Source organism: Psammomys obesus, unplaced genomic scaffold (assembly GCF_907164565.1).
Source record: "Psammomys obesus unplaced genomic scaffold, mPsaObe1.curated_primary_1811, whole genome shotgun sequence".
Lineage (NCBI taxonomy): Eukaryota > Metazoa > Chordata > Mammalia > Rodentia > Muridae > Psammomys > Psammomys obesus.
Genome location: NW_026596057.1, coordinates 13,874,793 through 13,898,593, shown reverse-complemented (window position 1 = coordinate 13,898,593; position 23,801 = coordinate 13,874,793). Strand labels below are relative to the sequence as shown.

Genomic DNA, 23,801 nt, shown 5'->3' with positions numbered 1-23,801 from the left:
GGGGGGAGGAGGACATGTATATTACTTTTTCTGAGATTCAAGGGTGAGTGATTTCTGAGATTTGTTTATTTCATGTGCCTATGTACATGTGGGTGCACAGGAGTCAAATATAATAGATTCTCCTAAAGTTAGACTCTCAGGTGACTGTGAGTGACTGAAAGGTGCTGGGAATTAAAATTGGGTTCTCATCTTGTGGTGATGGCACACACCTCTAATCCCAGAATGCCCGAGGCAGAGGCAGAGGCAGAGGCAGGCAGTTCTTTGCGAGTTTGAGGTAAGCCTGGTCTATGGAATGAGTCCCAGGACAGCCAGGAAAGCAGAGAAACCCTGTCTTGAAAAAACAAAAGCAGGGGGGGAAAAAAAAAAGACAACAAAACCAACCAACCAACAAAAAACCCTGGGTTCTCTGCATGGGCTTAACTGCTGAGCTATATCTCTAGCCCCACGTATGACTTGGTATGTAGAGAAGGCTAGCTCAAACTCTCTGTCTCTGCCTGTTTAGTGGTGGCATTAAAAGTTTGTCTGACTATGTCTGACTAAAAGGGAATACTTTATTTTTTTTAAATTTAATTAAATTTATTACAATTTATTTGCTTTGTATCCCTGCTGCAGCCCCTTCCCTCATCTCTTCCCAGTCCTACCCACCCTCCCTCTTCTCCCCCTATGCCCTTTCCCTAGTCCCCTGATAGGGGAGGACCTCCTCCCCTTCTATCTGACCCTAGCCTATCAGAAATACTTTAAAGAAGGGAGCTGGTAATTTCTTTTTTTTAAGAAATAAATATATCCTCTTCAATAAAAGCTTATAGCATACATGTCATATGTAAGAAAGATAATGACTTTTAAAGAAAAGAATTTAAATGTGAAATGGTATAAACATAATTTCAGAAGTAAAACTGTTTATTATTAGCATTTTCTACGTTGGGAAGTAATAGATGCTTTAGAAACTTAGCAGCTAATATGGTTAACTATCTAAAGTAGAATATTTCTGAACTCTGTAAAGAAAGGACTTGATATGCTTTCCATATGCTACAACAGCTACTTGTCTGTATAAATAGGTACTGATACCTATCTCTGTGGCATGCTATCGACAGTATAAAACACAAGCACTGAACTTATTATTACTGGAGATAATTACAATATTTTATTTACATAACACTTTTCAATTTATATAGCATTTTCATAGATCACTTCATTTACCAATAAATAATATACTGGTAATATCACTTCTGACTCTTATTTATTGATTACTTTAGCCTAATAGACGTACAAAGGACCTTTTAGAGCAGTAGATCTCAAAGTGTGGCCCGAAGCCATCTTAAACACTACTTGGTAGTGTAGTCGCTCAAATCAAGAGTAAGGCATTTGTGTTGTCAGCCACTGTGGTGACACTTGCTCTGACGGTGAAACTGCTAAGACGGGAAAAACTTCTGATGCTTTACTTAGGCAGACTTACTGGGGACTGGCATTAAGCTGTATTAGCACAGTCACTGTAGTTTTCACTGCCAGCATATAAGGTTAAAAATAATTGGGGGGGGGGATGCCAGGTGTTGTGGTTTATACTTTTAATCCCAGGACTCAGACAGGTGGATTTCTGGGGAGTTCAAGGGCAGCCTGGTCTACATAGTGAGTGTAGGCCAGCCAGGGCTATACAGAGAGCTCCCTGTTTCAAACAAAAACAAACAAACAAACAATTAGGAGAAGGGCTGGTGGATGGCTCAGTACTGAGCTCAATCAGTACTGCCAGTATTTGTACAGGGCCATCTGCTGGAGCAGGACTAACAGCCTTTCCTGAATATGACGGGAAGACTGCACTGCTGAAGACAGCACATAAGCGAGACACAGGATATAGAGAAGTCAGGCTGGTACTGATCTAATTCACGTCTATTTGTCTTCAAACTGAAAGGTGTCAAAGGTCTAAACCAAGAGTGGCATCATATCCATTTGACATGTGCAGATTTCTCTTTGACCTTGTTGATTCTTTTTCTCAAATAGAAAATAAAGAAGTCAATCAAGGATCAAAAAGCCACTGTGAATGCTGAGTTTCCTGATTAACTAACTTTTTGTTAGTGTGCTAACAAAAAAGAGATGAAGTTTCTCAAAAGGGGCAAGGCAGAACGAGAGAGAAACAGAGAAAAGAAAGACAGAGAGAGAGAGAAGGGTGTCAGAATCCATTTGCCAAAGCATCACACTTTTATTTATAGATGATGCCTGCTGAGGTACTTCATGCCACACAAACACTCACATGCACGTGCACACACGCACACCACAGCACACACACAGACACGGAAAAGCAGAAGTAACTCCTCCCATGTCTCTGGGTCACTCTGCTCTTCCAAGGGTTTCCAAAAACTTTGTATGAAACCTTGGGCCTGGATTTTTGCAGTGGTGTCATACTGTGAGCAGTAGCCTGAACCACCAAAACAGTTTGTCAAAGAAGCTGCAGCTAAAGCCCAAATTAATGTGGATTAGAAACATGTAAGTCATGTAACACAAACGCAGATGGAAAAGGAGCTGGATAAGTCACTGATCTTTGAGGTTGTTTTTCTTTACTTCTATTTTTATCACTGTTATTATTTACTTTTGCTTAGATCCTTGTCTCTTTAATACTATTTCATCATAATTTAAAAGACTCCATAAAATGATATCCCAGGCCTTCAGAGCCAGTATTGAACTGGAAACTCCTAGATATTAGAGTTTCTGTGGATATCTAAATGTCCTTGAAGATGCTTAAATCTCATTCAGGATGGCAAATAGGATAGACACCAGAAGCAGAAGAAGAGAGGGAACAGGACCGGAGCCTAACATAGAGGGTCCTCTGAAAGGCTCCACCCAACTGAGGATCGAAGCAGATGCTGAGACTCACAGCCAAACTTTGAGCAGAGCACAGAGAGTCTTATGGAAAGGGGGTTGGGGGGTGATGAAGGACACAGAGGGGACAGGAACCTCACAAAAAGCCAAAAAAATCTGACCCCAGGGGGTCCTGCAGACTGATGCACCAACCACAGACCATGCATGGAGAGGACCCTAGACCCCCTGCTCAGATGTACCCGACTGGCAGTTCAGTCTCCATGTGGGTCCCGAGTAAGGGAGCAGGGGCTGCCTCTGTCATGAACTCGGTTGTCTGCTCTTTGATCACTTGCCCCTGGCAATGTGGCCTTACCAGGCAGTCCTGATGAGACTTGATAAGCTAGGGGCAGGTGGCAGAGGAGGAGAACTTCCCCTTTCAGTGGACTAGAGGAAGGGTAGAGGGGGAAGAGGGCAGAGGGGGAGACTGGAAGGAGTTGAGGGAGGGGGATATAATCAGGATATACAATGCAAAAACTGAAAAAAAATTAAAAAAGGTCACATATTGGAGCTAGATGTTCCCAGTACTTAAAAAAAAAAAAAAAAACCCTCAAAATTCAAGACCTTTAATATTTTCTGTGTTCTGTATAAAAACACAAAAATGTCTACTGTACAGCATAGACAACAGCTGTCCAAAGGAAAAGGGCTTTGTAACTGAACTGCAAGTTGAATCAGTACTTTTACAAAAAGTGAGTACCATGGGGCATGGTAGCCAAAGCTTTCAATCCCAGCACTTGGGAGGCAGAGGCAGGTAGATTGCTGTGAGTTCAGGGACAGCCTGGTCTACAAAGTGAGTCCAGGACCAAGGTTACACAGAGAAACCCTGACTTGAAAAACAAGCAAACACACAAAGGGATGGAGAGATGGCTCAGAGGTTAAGAACACTGGCTGTTCTTCCAAAGGTCCTGAGTTCAATTCCCAACAACCATGCAGTGGCTTATAACCATCTATACTGAGATCTGGTGCCTTCTTACAGCCTGTTGACACACACGCATGTAGAATACTGTACAAATAATAAATCTTTAAAAATGAGTGAATACCATTTTTTACTTGAAAAATAATTACCATTTTTCAGCTATTTTCTTGAATGAAAACAACTTAAATGTCCATCAACTCATGAGTGGAGAAGGAAAATCATCCATAAAAAAAGAATCCTGTCATTTCTAAATTAAAACTCTTGTGAGTACTTTATCAATGTAGAGAGATTAAAAAAAAATTAAGAAGCACTAGCAATTTCTTAGTACTCATTATTCAGGTAACAGGCTTTGGGAATAAAAAACATCCTCAAGATTATATACAAGGTAAGTATTCCAATTTAGTTCCAAAACTGGTCTGTGGACTCCAAAACCTGCAGCATTTGCTTCTATCACACTAGGTGCTGCCTTTCCACTAATCCAGCAGGAGTTCAGTCTGCTAATGGTAACAGTCGATTACTCGTACACAAACAGTTTCTAGTTCATTATTAGTATCATGTGTGCGTGCATAGGCTGTGGCTGTGACAGGCTGGTATAGGTGTGTGCATGGAAGCTGGAATATAACTTTGTGGAGTCACTTCTCTCCTCCACCTTTATATGGGCTCTGGAGACCAACCTCAGTTGGTGAGAGGCTTGTACAGTAAGTTTTCACCAACTAAACAATCTCTCCAGCCCTACTTATCAACTTTTATTTTTGGTATTGTAAACCAAGAGGAAAATAGATGTTTCATATGGTCTGCCTTCCCAGAATTTCAGTGCTGATTAAAACATACTTTTTCCATGGAAATGCTTATACCATGCTTCAAATACCATTACATCACATGGCTGTCAAAAAATTTTTTTAAAACAAATACAAGCCACCATTTTTTGAACCCACTTAACAGATAAACTTACGTTGGTTAGAGGTTGATGCAGACTGGCTTCTAAAGTCTGACTTCAGAATGTTGTTATCTAAAATAAAAAACAATTTCAAAACACCATCAATTTTATGTCTTATTTGCCCACTTATTTCCATTAAAGGAAGAAAAGTACAAAGAGGCATGGCAGAGGTAGCAGATGAGGCAGAACACTCGAATGCCTCCTACACTGCGGGTCCCTTCCCAGTTACCTGCACAGTGATCTGGTATAGAGTGAACATTTAAACACACAGTGTTGAGAAGACATTTGAACATTTAAACACACAGTGTTGAGAAGACATTTGAACATTTAAAAACACAGTTTAAATTGTGTGTTTAAACACACAGTTTAAATTGCAGCTTATTTAACAGGAATGGTAAACTCTGGAACAAAGGTAAGAGGACAAAGAAGATACGGACATGGTAACAAAAGCATGAAATCATCTGGAAAATGGCTATTTACTAAACTGCTTCCTGGTGAAGATACTGTAAAGAAGAGGAAAATGGGTTACTAAATTACATACAAAACTCAGTCTTAAATCTTCATTATTTTCTATCTTAGAGTGACTAAAATAGTTCCTCTGGGGAGTCTGACCATTTACATTTTTAATTAATATTTTTAAAATATTATAAAACAAACAAAACAAACTTGTTTCAGGAAACAGGCCCAGCAATCTCACTGGTATGGTCTCCATTTGCTATTCTAGACATGTACCAGTTGCCTGCAGTAACTTTTTGTATGGACAACTGAGTAGATGGATAAGTGATCTTCCTTGTGTTTATTAACAGCTTCTACTGGAGAAACACTGAACTAGACCGTAGGAATAAGGTCAGCACAGCTAAGAAACTGCCTTGACTCATATGACCTTTCAGAAAACATAAACAAAACTGAAACATTCAACAACCAAGTAGGAAAAAATGACATCATGTTAACTCTAAGAACCATATTGTTTTCAGTTAACAATTCTGCTCAAGCAACTTTATTATTACACCATGAAATTACAATTGTGTTATTAAAAGCCAAGCAATAAAAAAGCCCCAAATACACCAGATGATCCTCTTAAACACCTTATTACAGGGCTGCAAAGATCAAATGGGATACATAACAGTGCTGTGATGCTCTACTTTCCGATGACGTGACAGATAACTGTTAAATATGTGTCATATACACTATGCATGCAATCCATAGCCCACAAACATACTTTTAGGCCTGCTATGTATAAACTGCTGAGGTAGGACACAGCCTAAACGTTAAATTCTCTCTCTTACTAAAATCACTAGAGGCAGTAAGAGAAACTTGAAATCCTAGAGAGATTTTTTAGTCCAAACATTACAGCAGCAATCACTCTACGAAAGTCAAGAGTAGAGGGATATGAACCTGCCACAGTTACTGATTTGTATATGACACAAATAAGCATTAACAATTTATGTGGTAAAACTTAAAATAAAATTGTGTTTAAAGTAGAAGACTCATCACAGTACTGAGCTAAAGGTACAAGTATCTGTAAAGGTAAGAAAGCTGAAGTGCAAGAAGTTTTGGATTAGAAAGTAGAGGAGCTAAGAATTAAAACCCAAGAGCTCTAACGCTAAACTGTGTCTGTACTACTTTTGAGAGGCTCCAAAACACATTCTAAAGATCTGATTTCTCTAGATATATTTTAAATGGAAAAAAGTACACAGAGTGAGTGACTGTATCTTAGTCATAAGATTAGGACTGCAGATCAAAACCTGAACTGGGACCATTTCACACTCAGGGAACTGGTGCTAACATGAGATGAAATCAAAGAGTTCAAATCCCGTATCAGGAGGCTTATAACTACTTTTAACTCCAGCTCCACAGGATCTGTCACCCTCATCTGACTTCTGGAGGTGCTGCACTCGTGTACAAACATAGCACACAAAATTCATAAAAAATTCTAGAGCTGAAGTCACAGTTCAGCGGGTAAGAGCGCTTGGTACTTTTGCAGAGAACCTGGGTTTGGTTCTGCCTGCATTTCCAGTTCCAACCAAAGCCCTCTTCTGGATTAGGCACACACACACATACACACAAAATAATTAAAACAAAATTTAATCTAAAATAAGTTTAATAACCTCTTCTTGTACCAATGTGTACAAATTTCTTTTCCTGTTATTTTAATTCCTAAAATACAATATTAAGAATTAAGAAATAACCCCAAAAGCTATGAATTTCTCATGATATACAGACCAAAATTAATGCATTTTTTACTTTCAAGAGTTATTAGGATTTAACTTTCAGTTGGGTGTTATGGTGCACACCTTTAATCACAGGAGGCAGAGGCAGGTGGATCTCTCTGATTTGAGGCCAGCTTGGTTCTAGGATGGCCAGGGAGACACAGAGAGATGCTGTCTCTCAAATTTAGTAGGAAAACAAAACAAAACAGATTTTCATTTTTTATTCTGACCACACATGATTCTAATAAGCTGAATAATTAGTATTTGGTTTCCTAAGTATAAGAGGCAATGAATAACAACCATAAGAGGAAATGGTCTTCTAATATTAAGTATATACAACGTCAAAAAAATAGTCAAAAACAAGGCAAGAAAAAAAGAGCATTTCCATTTTTCAGCAGCTAACTGATTCATTCATTTAAGTGTAGAATAAAGCTTACTGCTAAGGAAAAGCAAATTGTAATCATTACCTCGATCGGTTAGTGTCAGTCATTCTATGAACAAAAGATAAATAGTAGGGATTTTTTTGTTGTTGGTTTTCCAAGACAGGGTTTCTCTGTGTAGCTCTGGCTGTCCTGGACTCTGGCTGTCCTTGTAGAACAGGCTGCCTGCCTCTGCCTCCCTAAGTGACGGGATTACAGGCATGCCATCACTGCGCCCAGCCAAGAGTAAGGACTTTCATATGATCTAAATAAATGGGGACAAGAGCTGCTGTGGTTGGAAAAAGGAAAAAGGGGCACCACTCTGGTGTGGTGGCACATGCCTATGATCCTAACACTTGAGCAGCTGAGACTGGGTGATGGAGTTCCAGGCAGTGTGGGCCATACAGTGAAACGCTGTCTCCATACTACCGAAAAGAAACAGTGGACTGTGGGAAGGACAAGGAGAGAAGCAACATTCAAGGCAGAAAATAGAATGGATGTTTTTCCACAGCCAAAACAGACATAACCATTACATTTTGGTTTGGCTGGTTTTGGCCATGAGGTCTTGTTCTTAAGTTTAGACTGGCATGACCTCTCTTCTTCCTGTCCCAGCCTTCCACATACAGGATATGCTACACCTGACTTGATTTTTTTCTTTTTCTCTGTTCGTATGTATAATTTAACCCCGTGTTTCGTGCATGCTAGCCAAGTGCTCTACCACTTAGCTACATCTTCAGTGACATTTACTCTACCATAAACATGATCATAAAAATACTATTTGTGACTTTCAGCCTTTATGACATGAAATAATGGGCAAAGAAGACTGCAGTACAGTGTTTATGTGGAGTCCACTAAAGCACACATACACACACACACCTTAAGTTATTAGAAGAGTACAACTCCATTATCATACACAAACTGTTCCTGCTTGAGCTTGGTAGCTTGTGAGGTCTGGGAGCACCATGCATTGGTACTTTCTACACTGCTGAAGACGGCCATCTAGAAGCCAGAGCTGACCTCTATTACTTATCTGAAGAACTCAGTATTTGGTGTATTAGTCGACAAAAGCGCAGCAGAAAAGTGAGGTATCTACTTACATGCCATCCCAGCCCTCATTCTTAAGGCTTGTTCAACCCTCTCCTGATGGTTTTTTTGACATCCTGAGCCTGAAACAAAAACATACATATAAACATCATTTCCTATGTTTACCTCATAGTTCAACATACACAATAAATCTAACTGAAAGGGGGCAAGCAGGGAGGAAAACATCAAAAGCACAAGTCTCTGAAGTAAACAGTTTCATGGGATCAGATCAGTGATTATAAGCCATACCAAAGCAGGAAATAATCACTCACTAGATAAACTACGGTATGAATCTTTACTCTGGTCTCTAGGATTGAGTTCAAAACCATCCCACTGCAGTCTAATTATATACGTTTAAGGAAAAAAGTTGAGCAATTCCCCTACGAGTAAATCACTGAGGCTGAAACAGCCTCCACAGAGCACCACATCACAGAGTAACTATTACACAGAGCACCACTGTGGGATGGACTGGGAAAGCTGAGAAGGGGAAATGATTTAAAATCATATTAGAACTTATTTATTTATTTAGTTTCTTGAGACAGCATATCTCTGTGCAGCCTTGACTGTGCTAGAATTTGTTCTGTAGACCAGGCTGCCTAGGACTAAAAGCATGTGTCGCCACACTTGGCCAGGTTAGAATGTTTTATTGGTTGAACAAAGCACCTTCACTAAAATAGAGAACAGATTATCAACTACTTACTCAGCACTGAAGGCTGATTCTCATGCGCCGTGAAGTCCTGACCTAGAACCGAAAAAAGGAGTAAAGTCAGAGAACAATGGAAAACAAAGAGTTTTGCAAGAAGGGAGTGGTGGCACACACCTTTAGTCCTGGCATTCTGCAAGGCAGAGACAGGCAGAGTTCAAGGCTAGCCTGGTCTATGATATAGGGCTATTACACAAACTTTGTCTCAAAAAACCCAAACAAACCAAACAATAAAAAAAAAAAAAAAGAAAGAGGCATATGCATGCGTGCGTGCATGCACACCTCAGTGCTGGCGCCTGTGAAAGCAGAGGGTGTTGGAGCTTCTGAAGACTAACAGATGGCTGGGAACTGACCTCTGGTCCTCTGCAAGCACATTTATCTACTGAATAATCTTTCCCATCTTATTTTTTCATTTTCTACACTTAAAAACGCTAGGAACTGGACAATGACAAGACATCAGCTCTAGGGTCAATACTCTGAAAATAAAGACAATGCTGAAGATGGAGCTCAGTGGCAGCACTCCCTTAGCATGTGAGGCCTTCATTCCCTGCACAGAAAGGAAAAAGAAAAGCCAACTAACTAGCTAACCAGGCTGTAGTGGTTTAAATAAGATGTTTCCTTTAAGTCTCAGGGCAACATTTAATACTTGGTCCCCAGATGGTAGCCCTTGTTGTGGGGACTGGAGAGATGACTCAGTGGTTAAGAGCACTGATTACTCTTCCAGAGGACCCAGGTTCAATTCTCAGCACCCACATGGCAGTTTACTCTGTCTGTAACTCCAAGATCTGACACCCTCATACAGCTAAAACAGCAATGCATATAAAATAAAAATGTTAAAAAAAAAAAAACTTGTGACATTTTGTATGTGTTTTCATGGCCTCAGTTTGAGATGTGAGGTCTCAGCTATTCCCACTGCCATGCCTTCACTCTGTTGCCTCTGGAACTGTAAATCCAAAGAAACCCTTTCTTCTAGAACAGCAGTACTCAGCCGTGGGCTGTGACTCCCATGAAGGTCTCCTATTAGATAACCTGCATATAAGATCTTTATGTGATTCATAATAGTAGCAAAAGTACAGTTATGAAGTAGCAAAATAATTTTATGGTTGGGGGCCAGCACAACATGGAAAACTGTATTAGATGGTTGCAGCATTAGGAAGGTTGAGATCTACTGCTCTCAAAGTTGTCTTGGTCTTGGGTGTTTTATTACAGAAAAGTAACAATGAAATGGATTGTTAAATGTATTCTATGTGTCAAGTGTAATTATTTAATTATTTTATCTAATGTGGTAACAACTATTATCTTTTCTTTATAAATACGGGAAAAAAACGGAAATTGATAATTTCTACAAGATTACATATCTGAACATGCTAGCAAACAAAATACAGGCAGTAATAACTATGAACCATGCCATATAGAATAATACCTATCATATATGCAGGTCTGTGGGCACCACAAAGCCATGAAGCAGAAGATGCTACTTCAGGTTTTTAAGAATAATTATAAAATGATACAATGGAAACTAGGTAAATGTCAAAATCTGCCCTGAAAAGCTAAGATATCCACTGAGAGTGAAACATATATGTATCTACATAAATTCATTCTGAACTTTACTTTTTCTGTATACAAATGAAATACATGCTTGAACTAGCTGGTTTTATGTCAACCAAACACACACAGCTGGAGTCAACTGAGAGGAAGGAACCCCAACGGAGAAATGTCCTCATAAAAACTACCTGTAGACAAGCCTGTAAGGCACTTTCTTAATTAGTGATTGGGGGAGGGCCCAGCCCATTGTGGGTGGTCCATCCCTGGGATGGTGGTCCTGGGTTCTTTAAGAAAGCAAGATGAGCAGGCCATGGGAGCAAGCCAGTAAGCAGCACTCCTCCATGGCCTCTGCATTAGCTCCTGCCTCCAGGTTCCTGCCCTGCTTGAGTTCCAGCCTTGGCTTCTTCCCTCAGTGGGCTGTGACTCTGGATATGTAAGGCAAACACAGCCTTTCCTCCCCAGGTTGCTTTTGGCTGTGGTGATTCAGCACAGCAATAGTGTCGCTCACTTGAACAATTCAAAATAACATACTTGGACCGGTACTGGTAGTGCCCAACTGTAACCCCAGCACTCGGGAGGCAGAGGCAGGTGGATCTCTGTGAGTTTGAGGCCAGCCTGGTCTAAAGAGGCAGTTCCAGGACAGCCAGGGCTACACAGAAAAACCCCTGTCTTGGAAAACAAAACAACAACAACAACAGCAAAATTGGATACAGCCAGTCCTGCTGGCACAAGTCTACAGTACTTACGAGGCAGAGACAATAAAGAAGATTGCATGTTTAAGGCTTGCTAAGGAAACTCAATGAGAACTGGTCTCAAAACAAAAAGTAAAAGTGGGTGTCTGAAAGTGTGTGAAAATAATGGACATGGGTGTACATATATATATATATATATACACACATATATACATATATATATACACACACTCATCGAATACTAAGAAGTACTTTTTAGAAAAATTTAAGGCTGTATCTAAGTGTAGCTTAAGTGAACAGATTTTCTTCAAATTGATACATTAAAAACTGGCAGCTTAGATTCATTACAATATTTTCAAGGAGGAAATGTAGAAGGGAAAAAGGATTTTGACTATTTACATGGAAGTATAAGTTGATTAATAACTCAAATACTGGAATGTGATTTAAAAATAGAAAAAGAAAAAAACCACTTATTTTGCTTATCCTTAGGAACATACATTCATTATAGACTTCGTGCAACAGAAAATAATAACATCTAAAAAACTGTTGAGCTGGGATGTAGCAAATATACCATGCTTGCCTAAAGTAATAAGAACCCTGGTTCACCCCTCAGCACTCCTAACAAACCCAAAGTAAATGTCACTAATGATCATTGTTTCCTGCATCTTAAAATATTACTTCTAATAGTTTGTATTCTAACATTTCAACAACAAAGATACAGAATTTCAAAGTTGTAAGACACACTACTCTCTCAGTGAACTAAAAGCAATCAATGACGTCATAACATAAAGACACACAACAAACAGAAGCACAGGGCAGGTCTTCTCACAAGGAGCTCTATTAACGCCCTACTTACTCTGTGGTAACCATGGTGAGTCTTCATCTGAAAAACAAAAGGTATTTGCTGCTTCACTTCTAAGTGCTCATTTCATAGGAGAACAGTGAGTAATCAAAAGAGTGAAGCAAACTACAAGAGATAACCTGGAGTACATAATTTGTTTTTTAGAAATTCTCAGCCTACAGACTGTACCATCACACACATCTTCTTTTATGTGACATGAAAGCAGAAAGGATCAAGCTACAGTGGAGGTGCACAGGCCACAGGAAGCTGGGTCCATCAACATTCCATCACAGATGGGGAGGGGCTCACGACCCCACCTCGAAGAGGGGCCTAACAGGCAGTTAACAGTTGCTGGGAAAGGGAAGTCATATTCCTCAGTGGTGTAGCCACTGGTAAGTTCCCCTTGCCCAAATAATAACCTCCCGTCCACCTCTGCTCCTGCTAACAATCCTAACTAAAGGTAATGGGGGCACATACATACAAACCAAGTAGGAAGGGATAAAGCAGAAGGTTAGCAGAAAGCAGAGGGAGATGAGAGGATAATGGGGAGGAATACAATTAAAAAACATTACCTATGCATGACAGTGTGAAAGAATAAAAAGATTAACTGTTTTAGGGATGAGGGTGGAGAGGGAAGTGGGGGCAACTAAGAACCAAGTGTACAGATGTGTATGTGTGAGAATATAAGCCTGTGCTACATAGTACCTCCTGTTTAATAAAGTTAATTAATTTAAAACTCTCCAAACAAAAAACTCATACAAAAAAAGAATGGAGGAAAAATAAGCTGAGGGGATATACAAAATACCAAATGCCTATAAGCCAGCTTTTGAGCTTTAAATTTTTATTTTAATTTTCTATGGTCCTGGGGACCAAATCAGGGCTTCCCACCCAAATGCTAAGCAAACACTCTACCACCAAAGTTTGCCCATAGCCCCAACGAGCTTATAACTCTTTGAGACAGGTCTTACTACAGAGCCCCAACTGGCCTGCTACCTAGACCAGGCTGGCCTGGAATTCAGAGAGATCTACTTGCCTCTGCCTCTCAAGTAAGCCCTGGGATTAAAAGTATGTGCCACCACACTCAGCCCTGTGAGCTTATCCTTTATAAGAAAAATGACGATGTAAATCATGAGAATTAAAGAAATTTCCATATGAAAGTATTTCTGTGGAACTAAAAAGTTACCCATTTACAGGGTTTACAAATTAGTCCAGCATTTTCTTTTAACTTATTTTATTTACATTTATGTTTTGCCTCCATATGTCTGTGCGAGGGTCCAGATCCCCTGGAACTGGAGGTACAGACCGACAGTTGTGAAATGCCATGTGGGTGCTGGGATTTGCACCTGGGTCCTTTGGAAGAGCAGCCAGTGCTCTCAACCACTGAGCAACAACATCTCCAGGCCCCTAGAATTTTCTTAAGATTCAAGTTACTAAATTTTTTCTATGCAATCAACTCTTTGATGAAGTATTCTTGAAGGCAAGGGTGCGTGCACAGTTCCACACTGCCATACTTAAACAGCACAACCCCCTGGGATATCCAATATGGTTAAGAACTTGCCCTAAACACAAGGTAACTACCTAAGAATACTAACAGTTCTTAAAACCGAGCAATTCTCCTCAGATTGCTGAGTACCAGTGTGCTCAATTTCTCAAAATTCAAAAACAGGCAGTAAGCCATGTACGGTGGCACACATCTATAATCTCAGCACTCCGGGAAGATCTGAGTTAGACCAGGCCAGCCTGGTCTACAAAGCGAGCCCAGGACAGCCAAGGCTACACAGAGAAACATTGTCTCAAAAAACAAAACAAACAAACAAAAAGCTCAAAAACAAGGCAGTAGGCTCTTGAAATAAAAATGTCTTTCCATACATACTCAAGCAGGCTAAAAGTGCTCTATCCAGCTATTTGTTACACGGCACATTACTAATCACATGGATACAACAGAAGGAGTAATTATAATTACTAACTTTAAAAATGATTTAAACATTTTTAAAGCGTTAAATATTATTTAAAACTATTCTTTTAACTAAAGATAGCTCTGCGGGAAGAGTTATACACATATACAGCAACGTGGCCGCTTGGACTCACCAGAATCCCTGGCTCTGAGCTTGACAGTGGTGTCACTGTAGGAGCTCTCGAGATCATCTTCAGTTTCTCCTACAAGGAAGCAGACGATGCACTAGTACAGTCTTACCAGTCAGGTTCAAAAGCTCTGACTAAACACAGGTTACCGTTAACGTGTAAGCCCCTGACTTCCCACTGCACAGCTGCTGTTTGTTTACTGCGCTTCGTATTTGGAATAACCACATTCTAAATGAGCTACAGTTGAGTTCACATATATTACTCTTTTCTGAACAAATTTGTCTAAAAACTATACACTGAGGCTTAGTACAAAATAGATGATCAGGAATGCTGAGAAATTTTTAGTTTACGGGAAGAAACTACACTGTAAACTGTATAATTTCAGAGATGACTACTGTTGGCCCATTGGTAGCTTTTTCATGGGTAATATACACACACTTACAAACATTTCAATAACCAAACTACTAATTTCAAATTACATTGGCCTAAAAATGAACTAAATTTATGCTTGTATTTTCCATAAACTAGTCATGAGAATGCCACAGTAATGGTTTTAATATCACAAAGACTAACATGCAGGAAGTGGAAAGTATTAGCTTTCCTTAAAACAGACATGGATGCTTCAAAGTATCTAAGTGTTTCCCCATCCATTCTACCCAAATTTAGCCTGCTTTATCTTTATCTTATAAACAAAATGGTGTTTTGTTTATTTAAGAAAAAGACTTGTTTTATGCTCTTATCTCAAATATCTCTATCAAATTGCTTCTAATATAAAGAAAAACAATATATTACATGGTAATTAAAAAGAAATTACCTTCTTCAGAGATATTGACCTGTAGGATACTGGCAGTTTCTAGAAGATAAAGACATAAAGTATGTAACACCAAAAACTAAAGCCACATAACTAAGGAAAAAAAACAAAACAAAACAAAAAAAAAACCCCCCACATAACTAAGGGAGAACCAATATAAAATACAAAAGAAAGCTCTTTCTTTCTATAAAATGAGTAAGGATCTATCACTTCCTTCAGAAATAAATCTAACATAAATTCCTATTTGAAATAAATGCTTTTATTAAAATTTCAAATCATGTGTATTTGTGTCTGTCATGAGTGTAGAAACCACATGAGTTGGTTCCCCTGGACCTGGAGTAAGAGGCAGTTGTAAGCCACGTGACACCGGTGCTGGGACTCACGTCTTCCTCAAGAGCAGTAAATGCTCTTAACCAATGAGCCATCTCTCCAGCCCCAAATAAAATGCATTCATTTAATTTTTTTTGAGACAGGGTGTTACTGTGTAACCCTGACTGGCCTAGAACCCACTAAGTGGTCCAGGCTGGCCTTGAACTCACAATGATCTACCTGCCTCTTGTCTCTGAAGTGCTAGGATTAGAGGTGTATACCACCATGCCCAGAAAGTTTTTAGTTTTTGTAAAACACGTACTTAGAAAAAAAATAAAGATTTATTTTTACTGTTGTGTATGTATGTGTACAAGTGCCTGCAGAGGACAGCTGAGGATGTATACTGCCTGACCTGGTGCTGGAGATGACTCAGGTGTCCTAAAAGAGCACTCTTCAGAGCCAGTCTCTCCACTATCAGGGCTTTCATTTTTGTTGTTTTTGCTTTTTTGAAACAGAATTTTAGATAGCCCAGGATAATCTCAAATTTGCTATGCAACCAAGGTTGCCTCTGAACCTCCCATCCTACTATATGTATCTCTTGAATGCTGACACAGTGCAGCTCTGCAGGCGTGTAGAACTACTCCAAATACAATTTGTGTGCAGAAAACAAATTGTATACTGACAGATATTCCAGGTTCCTACAGGTCCCACAGGTTTACACAATTCAATGCTCCTATTTGCCAGACTCCCTCTTCGTAAAACCCTAACAAGCTGAAGGAACAAATAGGTCCTCAGTGCACTAGTGTGACAAAGAGGAAGTGTGAGCAGAAAAAACAATTCCCTTTTTTAGTTCCAGCAGGGTGACATACATCACAGTTCCTCAGAAATGGGGAATGTAAAGACAAACAAGCACATCAAGCAATCTTTAAGACTTGTCTACAATCAAGTGAATAAATTATTAAACAAAGCCTTAAGATCAGGATCTTTACATGGGCTATTAGAAAAGGGTTTTGGTTTTTGTTTCTTTTTTGGTTTTCAAAACAAAGTTTCTCTGTGTAGCCCTGGCTGTGCTGGAATTCATTATGTAGACCAGGCTGGCCTCAAACTCACAGAGATCCACCTGCCTCTGCTTCCTAAATGCTGAGATTAAAGGCATGTGCCACGACCACCGGCAGTTTGTCTTTTTCAACAATGGAAGTTATACCCAAATATAAGCATAATTGGGCAAAACACTGAATAAAGCTATAGAGGATTAGGGTGACTCAGACTTTAACAGAACCAAGAAAATATTTCTTTTCAGCTTTTATCTTTTCTGCTTTTTAAAAGGGCATAAAAACTTTCAGCATCACACCAGTCCTTTATGCCAAACCTAAGGAAGGTAAACTGAGGGCTATGAGGAGACTCCTCGAATGCGTGGTTACAGTAAGTACTACAACAGGGAGTCTGAAAATACAAAACTTTCAGATTAGTCACTTTCTTTCTTCCCTTTTTTGTGGTGCTGGGGACTGCACCTGAGGCCTAGTATATGGCGAGACAGAGCACTCTACCAATGAGGTAACCTGCATCCTGCCTCAAGTTCCCAAACTAGACACTATACAGAAACGACTCCTGCGATACTTCCTGTAGCCAGTGAGGTTTACTTCAAAACAGCTTTGGTGGACTTGTCTGCCTTTATGTTTCTTTTTGCTGTTTACTTTGGATTTATATGGGTATATATATATGACATATGGATCTTGGATTGTAACCTAGTTACAATTTTCCAATAAACTTTGTTTTGGAGAATTGGTTTTCAGGTTATTAATTTTAGGCTGACAAGTCAAAGTATGATTTCAGAAAGTGATTCTAAACATTACATTATGAATTAGGAATTTTTTTCACATCAATTTAATCAGGTTCGTATAATATTAGTCAAAGCTTAAGTTCTACTGAAAATAGTAGCGATTATATATCTAAAATATTACTGTCAACATTTTTGCTGGAAAACAGAAAACCAACCACTCTTAGAAACTTGTCAATAACATCAAGCTTCTCTCAGCTAAAATCTGGTACAGTACATGTTGTTTTAGACTACGTGCCCCAGTACTAATCCTTCATTAAAAAAAAAAAAAAAATAGAGTGCAAAGCTGCCAGGAGTGTGCTGGACAACATGACCCCAGTGCTCGGGGGTGGCTAAGACAGTAGAATCACTAGTGAGTTTGAGCTAGCCTATGTACAAAGTAAGACTCTAGCTCAAAAAGTCATGCGGTCATGCATGCAGGCAGGCAGAGACACAGACAGACTCTCTTGATCACAAGTGGGGGATACCAACGCAGGTGTCTTTTTCTTAAAAAGAAGAAGAAGAAAAGGAGAGAAAAGAAAAGAAAAAAGAAAAAAAATCCACACTTTGAAAATTGTCTATCTACTGCTTGGTCTAAAGATCTTTTCTTCAGAATTCTATTAACGTTATTAATAGCCTTATATACGTATCAACATTTAAGACTCGATTGATCATTGGCTATTCAATGTTATCTTGATCTCGAAACTTGAAAAAAACCAGTATTTCGAGTCCAGGACAGCCAAGGCTACACAAAGAAACCCTGTCTTGAAAAAAAAAAAAATCAGTATTGGGCTGGCAGGATGGTGCTCAGTTGCCACTAAGCACTAAGACCGCTTTCTTTTCCTGTGACCTATAGTAGAAGAAAAATGACTCACACAAGTTGTCCTCTGACCTCTCTCCACACACACACAAGCACAGCAATCCTGTGTGTGACTGGTAACATCATTCTACACATTACTCAAGGCCTCCAATAAAGAGACTGCTAGCATGAGAATGCTGTCACCAATATTGAGGAGTTGTAACTCCTACATTGCATGGTGTCTAAAGGCAAAATAATGACACTTGTCCAGGCAGACTGATGAAACATTTGCAAGACTCTTCTCCACCTCTGTCTGTTAATACTTTTTAATCTAATACCATTTTCTAACTTAAAAAGCTGAACCTCATCTGGTTGGTGGTGCTGCATGCCTTTTATCCCAGCAATCCAAAGGTTGGTGGATCTCTGAGTTCGAATCCAGGACATCCAAGGCTACACAGAGAAACCGTCTCAAAAAAACCAACTACCCAACCAACCAAACAGTTGAAGCTCTCCATGTAGGGCACTTTCCCTCCATACTTTAGCACTTATAAAAAGATAAGACAAGTGAGTCCAGGACATCCAAGGCTACAAAGAGAAACCCCATCTCAAAATAGAGTTATGACATTTAAGTTTTCGTTTGAGTCTGTAGCCCAAGCTGGCCTCAAACTCACAATACTGCCCAGCCCAGAGTGTTGAAATTCTGATGACTTTTAATGTTGTTTTTCTTTTTCATTACCTAATGTATTCCTGAGATACAGAAAAGAAAAAAAACCTCATAGTTCTTTATGGTATTAGTATTTAGGTCAGTTGTTGACATAGGAAGTCAAAGAGTTTGTTAAAGTTAAAGAGTTTGTTCAAATTTAGCAATGTAAGAAAAACAGTGTGAGACTAGTACTCACTAACAAGAGTTCGTACAAGGTTTTAAACATCTGTCTTTTTTCTCTCTGTATTTATATATAGAGAAAATATAAATATAATATATAAATATATAAATAAATAGATATTTATATATATATATATATATATAATTACAGGGTCTTGCTGCCTTCCCACTTTTGATCCTCCTGTATCAAGCCTCCAAAGTGTTAAGACTATAGGTGTGTGCCTGGCTTGTTTTCATTTTTTTTAATGTAAGCCAGGCACACACCTATAGTCTTAACACTTCTCTTCACCCATGAGCTGTCTCTTCAGCCCATAGTCAATTCCCAGGAGATCTGATGCCCTTTTCTGACCTCCATGGGCACCAAGCAGATGCCCATATTAAATAAACCACACCCAGTTAAACAGAGAATTTAAGAAACTTCCTGGAAGTATTCTAGACTTAGAAAGTGGTGTTAGGAAGATCATGAATTCAAAGTCATTCTCAGCTACATAGTGAGTTTGAGGCTAGCCTGGGCTACATGAGGCTCTAATTCAACAACAACAACAAAAAAAAAAAAAAAAAAAAAAAAAGAAAAGAAAAAGAAAGAAAGAGAAAATCAAAAAGGAAATTCTTATCAGTAAGAGCACATATGATAAGGCACATTAATTATTGCAGAGTTGTTCCTTAGTATCCAGAAACTTTAAATCCCAAAGTCTTTATAAAAATCAGCCTGAGCCTAGGTAAAAATACCTTTAATAGAGGAAGTTATAACTACATACTATAAAGAAAAATTAAACATTTTTTTTGTCTTAAAATTTAAAACTAATTCCAACCACATTCAACACAAGTTTATGTAAAGCTAAGGTGGCTTTGAACTCTTGGTCTTCTTGCCTTCACCTTCCAAGCACTGGGGCTGAGGAATGAGGCAACAGGCCCAGTTAAAGCTACAGGTTTTCTTGCTTTATATATTTTTTTCTCATTCGTATATGTGTGTACATATACATATACATATACATATATATATATATATACATACACATATACATATGGTCTGTGTCTATACATGTGCATGCAAAGGCCAGAGGAAGACAATGGGTGTCTTCCTTTACTGTTCTCTGCCTTATTCCCATCAGACAGGGTCTCTTCCTGAACCTGAATTTGTCATTTCAGCTAGGCTAGCCAGCCACAGAGCATTCGGATCCACCTCTCTCCAATACACAGTAGCTGGGGTCACAGGCACTGAAGTCACACCTGCCTTTTAGGTAACTGCTGGGAATCTAAACTCCATACTTCATGTATGCAAAGCAATCATGCTTACCTCTGAACCATGTCCCTAGATCCCTAAGACCTATATCAGGGCAAACGCTAAAAATGATTTAAATTAGTAAAAACAACAAACAACAAAAAGGCAAAGGGCACAGTTTTTATGAAAAAGAAAAAAAAATACTTCCTGAATCTAGGGGAGAGAGCCTTAGTTGACACTTTTTGGTGGCACACATCTGTAATTCAAGCACTTGGGAGGTGAAGGCAGGAGGACCAACAGTTCCAGTTTATCTTTAGCTACCTACAAAGCCTAGACCAGTCGCAATACATGAAACCTTGTTTCCAAAAACAAAGACATACAAGAACAAAAAAACAAAAACAAAAACCAGAAAAACCAAAGGGGGTTCAGAGGATGTGGCTCAATGATCAAATGCTTAAGATAAGCATGTGTGAGACCATGGTTCAATCCTTAGTACCACACAAAAATGTACTCTGATTAATTCTGTATTTTCATATAAATTCAAGTAATAAGGCAATCTTAGACAAAGCGAGCCTAAGGAACTAAAGTAGGCCCTCATATCAGGGACACTGGCCCAAGAAGCCGAGATAACAAATAAAGTAAAACTCTGAAGCCAACCACGAAACACAAACACTTGTGTATTTTGCTGCTAAGCATCCTCAATCAAAACCTGTAAGAATTAGAGAAAAACAAACCTATTTCATTCATTTTAGTATTTCCATTTGTTTTGTATGTTGAATCTGTAAGAGAGGCAGCAAGAAAATGATTAGAACCGAAAAGGAAAAGCATCATATAGCTCCTTACCACATGCTCTTAGAGATCTTATCATCTTAGCATCATAAAGGAAGCGGCTGAGATGCAACAGAGACCTAATATGAAGGACCAATAAACAGAAAACAGTGCAAGTAGACTGCATCAAGTAACCTTAGTTTCCTTTCATAGTCATGGAACCAATTTAAGAACTTCCAAGGTTTTAGTCAAAAGGAAATGTAGTTGAGGCACCACAATTTATAGCTCCATGCAACAAGGCCTCTGTCTTGATTTTTTTTTTTTATTAGTAATGGGAAAACTAAAAAGGCCTGACCTTAATTTGAAAGCATCATGCATTCGTGGAAGAACTGTCACAGCTCCATGTGAGAAAGTCTTTTAAAAACAACGTGAAAACCTTTATGCACGCCAAAGTGTAAAGACCTCTTTGAGGACAAAGTGGAAACAAACAAAAGGTGGTGTAAAAGAGTACTCACTGATCCAGGATTTATGTTTAAAAAGGGAGACTTGCAGGAGACACTGCTCTGGAAGAAAGCTTGCCTAGTATGTGCCAGGCTCTGGGGTAGAGCCTCTGGAAAAAATAAGCTGACATTGGTCGTTTCTGATGTTAAGGCAAGGCAGACAGAGGACAATGGATACAGACAGACTTCACTCATCTCATGTAGCTCAGGCTAGCCTTAAACTGTATGTAGCCAAGACGACCATGCTCTCCTGATCCTCCTGTCTCAAAGTTATAGCATTACGGGTGTGCACCACCATGTCTGGCTAAGCTTTGATCCCTATGAATACAATACACGACTCCCCCGGAAGTAACACCGTGCTTCCAAGAGTTCAATCAACACCATCTCTTACCAGATCTTGGGCTTCTCAGTGGAGGTCTGCGTAAGTTACTTATAGGGTCTTCACTCATCACTGGTAGAGGAAGAGAAAAGTAGATGGAACATCTGACTTAGTATGCCACCATCCTCATTTAGTCAGCAAAGTCTGATTATGATCGAGAACTAAAGGCAAATTTTCTCTAAGGGACAGCTTCTTGTGAACTACTAACAACAGTAAACTAGAGTGACTTACCTTTTCTACAGAATGTACAGTCTTGAAGAAACCTGAAATGTTTCTCAGTAGGCCATATCGTACAAAAGAAGAGATTCTTCTCCATTATTCAAGCAGGGCATGACCATGTATGTATATGTCTATAATTCTAACACACGGGAGCTCTACCTCCAGGAGGATCAGGCGTTTGAAGTTATGTTTTCCCCTGCCATACACTGAGTTTGAATATCAGCTTGGACTACACAAGACCCTGGTCCAAAAAAACCCAAAAGTATTTAATAGCCAGATTCTGGGACTAGAGAAGTACCTTCTCGTATCATTAATTTGATTATCTACTCCATGTGTGAGGTTGGACTTTTTCTGAAACAGGCTTCACTTCCTAGCATAGGCAGGCCTCATACTGAAGGAGCCCTCCTGCCTTGGCCTCTCAGGTGCTGGGATCATAGGCATGTGCTATCAGAATTTGTGCTCTGTTTTTAGTGTTAACCTCCCAAAAGTTAATAAACTCTTCAACTATTTAATCTTGCATATGTCCAGGAAATGGAAAGACTGATTTTAAATAAAACATTAGTGCTAGCCCTGTCTCATTTCAGATAATCTGAGTTCAAAAGTATAGGGTTTTTAATAAAGCCATTTAAAACATGCTGGCTTTAGTCAAGAAAATTATGTATAAGGTATATTTTCTCAGGACAATGAGATGGATCGGGAATAAAGCTATTTGCTGCCAAACTGAGTCCAATGCCCACAATTCATGTGAAGAATCTAGTTCACAAGGTTTTCCTCTGACCTCCACAAGTGTATACTGACACCTGAACACACATCACAGACACACAAGAATTATAAAAAACAAAACAAAACAAAAAAACACTTCACTTTGGTGAACTACTAAATGTCTCCTATTTTCTTGTTACAGTGATTCTAAGATAACTTTTCTTTATTATATTTTAAACATCTCTGAAATCATATACTATATAATTTTGGCATGTAACCATAAATTACTAGGAAACTGGCAGTATCTTTTCTCTTCTAGGTGGTACAAGAAGCAATGATGTTCCACCTTACAACTGACACCTTGGATTCAGTGAAACATAGTATTCAGCTGACAGAATTGATACCCACTGTGCCAGGGTTTTACCATGCAGAAACAACTAAGCAGAGGGTACTGTGACATAACCATTGACACCATGAATTATTATTACCTAAGGAGTGAGAGTGAGGGCTTGGAGAAAATGAAAAGGTTTTAGAAAAGACAGACCTGGGCCTGAATTTCAATTTAGTCATGTATCATGTGATCTCAGAGGAGAATCTTAGTTACACTGAGCTCTAGTTTTGTCATATCTTAAGGGGAAGAATACTCCCTGTGAGGTTATGAAGACTTAAGAAAATAGCTGACAGCTAAACTCACACTCAGTGGTTCACCCTTGCCTGTCCCTGGAAATACACACATGGCTTAATTTAATGAACTGACAAGACTCACAAAACTCTGAAGTTAGAGTTATGATTCTTGATGAGCCTTTGACAAATAAAAACCAAAACCAAACTATTCTTACCTGAAGTCTCTGGTGTCCTGACAGTTTTCTTTGAGACTGTTTGGCTTGTAACAGCTTGGGAAGGTTCATCCTCTATAGTACCAACAAAAGATAAAATTCAAGTTAGAGGATCTGGGAGAGATCACGGCACAAAATATGCCTACCTAACATTAACCTATAAACAGAGATTCGAGTACTCAATCCTCTAGGCTCAAAGCTTGGTAATGAAACTAGTCAGAATTCTTATTAAGACACAGGTTAGCTGGGTGTGGTGGAACATGCCTGTAATTCCAGCACTTGGGG

General features: G+C 39.1%; 1 protein-coding gene across 5 annotated transcripts in view; it reads right to left on the bottom strand.

Annotated features, from left to right (window-relative positions):
• Tor1aip1 (torsin 1A interacting protein 1) overlaps window positions 1-23,801 on the bottom strand; it is a 29,440-nt gene that overhangs the window by 3,162 nt on the left and 2,477 nt on the right. For 2 of the 5 annotated variants that reach the window (XM_055624418.1, XM_055624419.1), the window contains exons 2-10: window positions 23,520-23,591; window positions 21,772-21,831; window positions 20,847-20,891; window positions 15,087-15,125; window positions 14,279-14,347; window positions 12,206-12,232; window positions 9,110-9,151; window positions 8,424-8,492; window positions 4,713-4,769 (exon numbers count right to left, since the gene is read on the bottom strand). In XM_055624418.1, the coding sequence (XP_055480393.1) occupies window positions 4,713-4,769; window positions 8,424-8,492; window positions 9,110-9,151; window positions 12,206-12,232; window positions 14,279-14,347; window positions 15,087-15,125; window positions 20,847-20,891; window positions 21,772-21,831; window positions 23,520-23,591 (480 nt within the window). The remainder of the gene's footprint in view (window positions 1-4,712; window positions 4,770-8,423; window positions 8,493-9,109; window positions 9,152-12,205; window positions 12,233-14,278; window positions 14,348-15,086; window positions 15,126-20,846; window positions 20,892-21,771; window positions 21,832-23,519; window positions 23,592-23,801) is intronic. The other 3 variants (XM_055624421.1, XM_055624422.1, XM_055624420.1) reach the window with 2 other exon arrangements.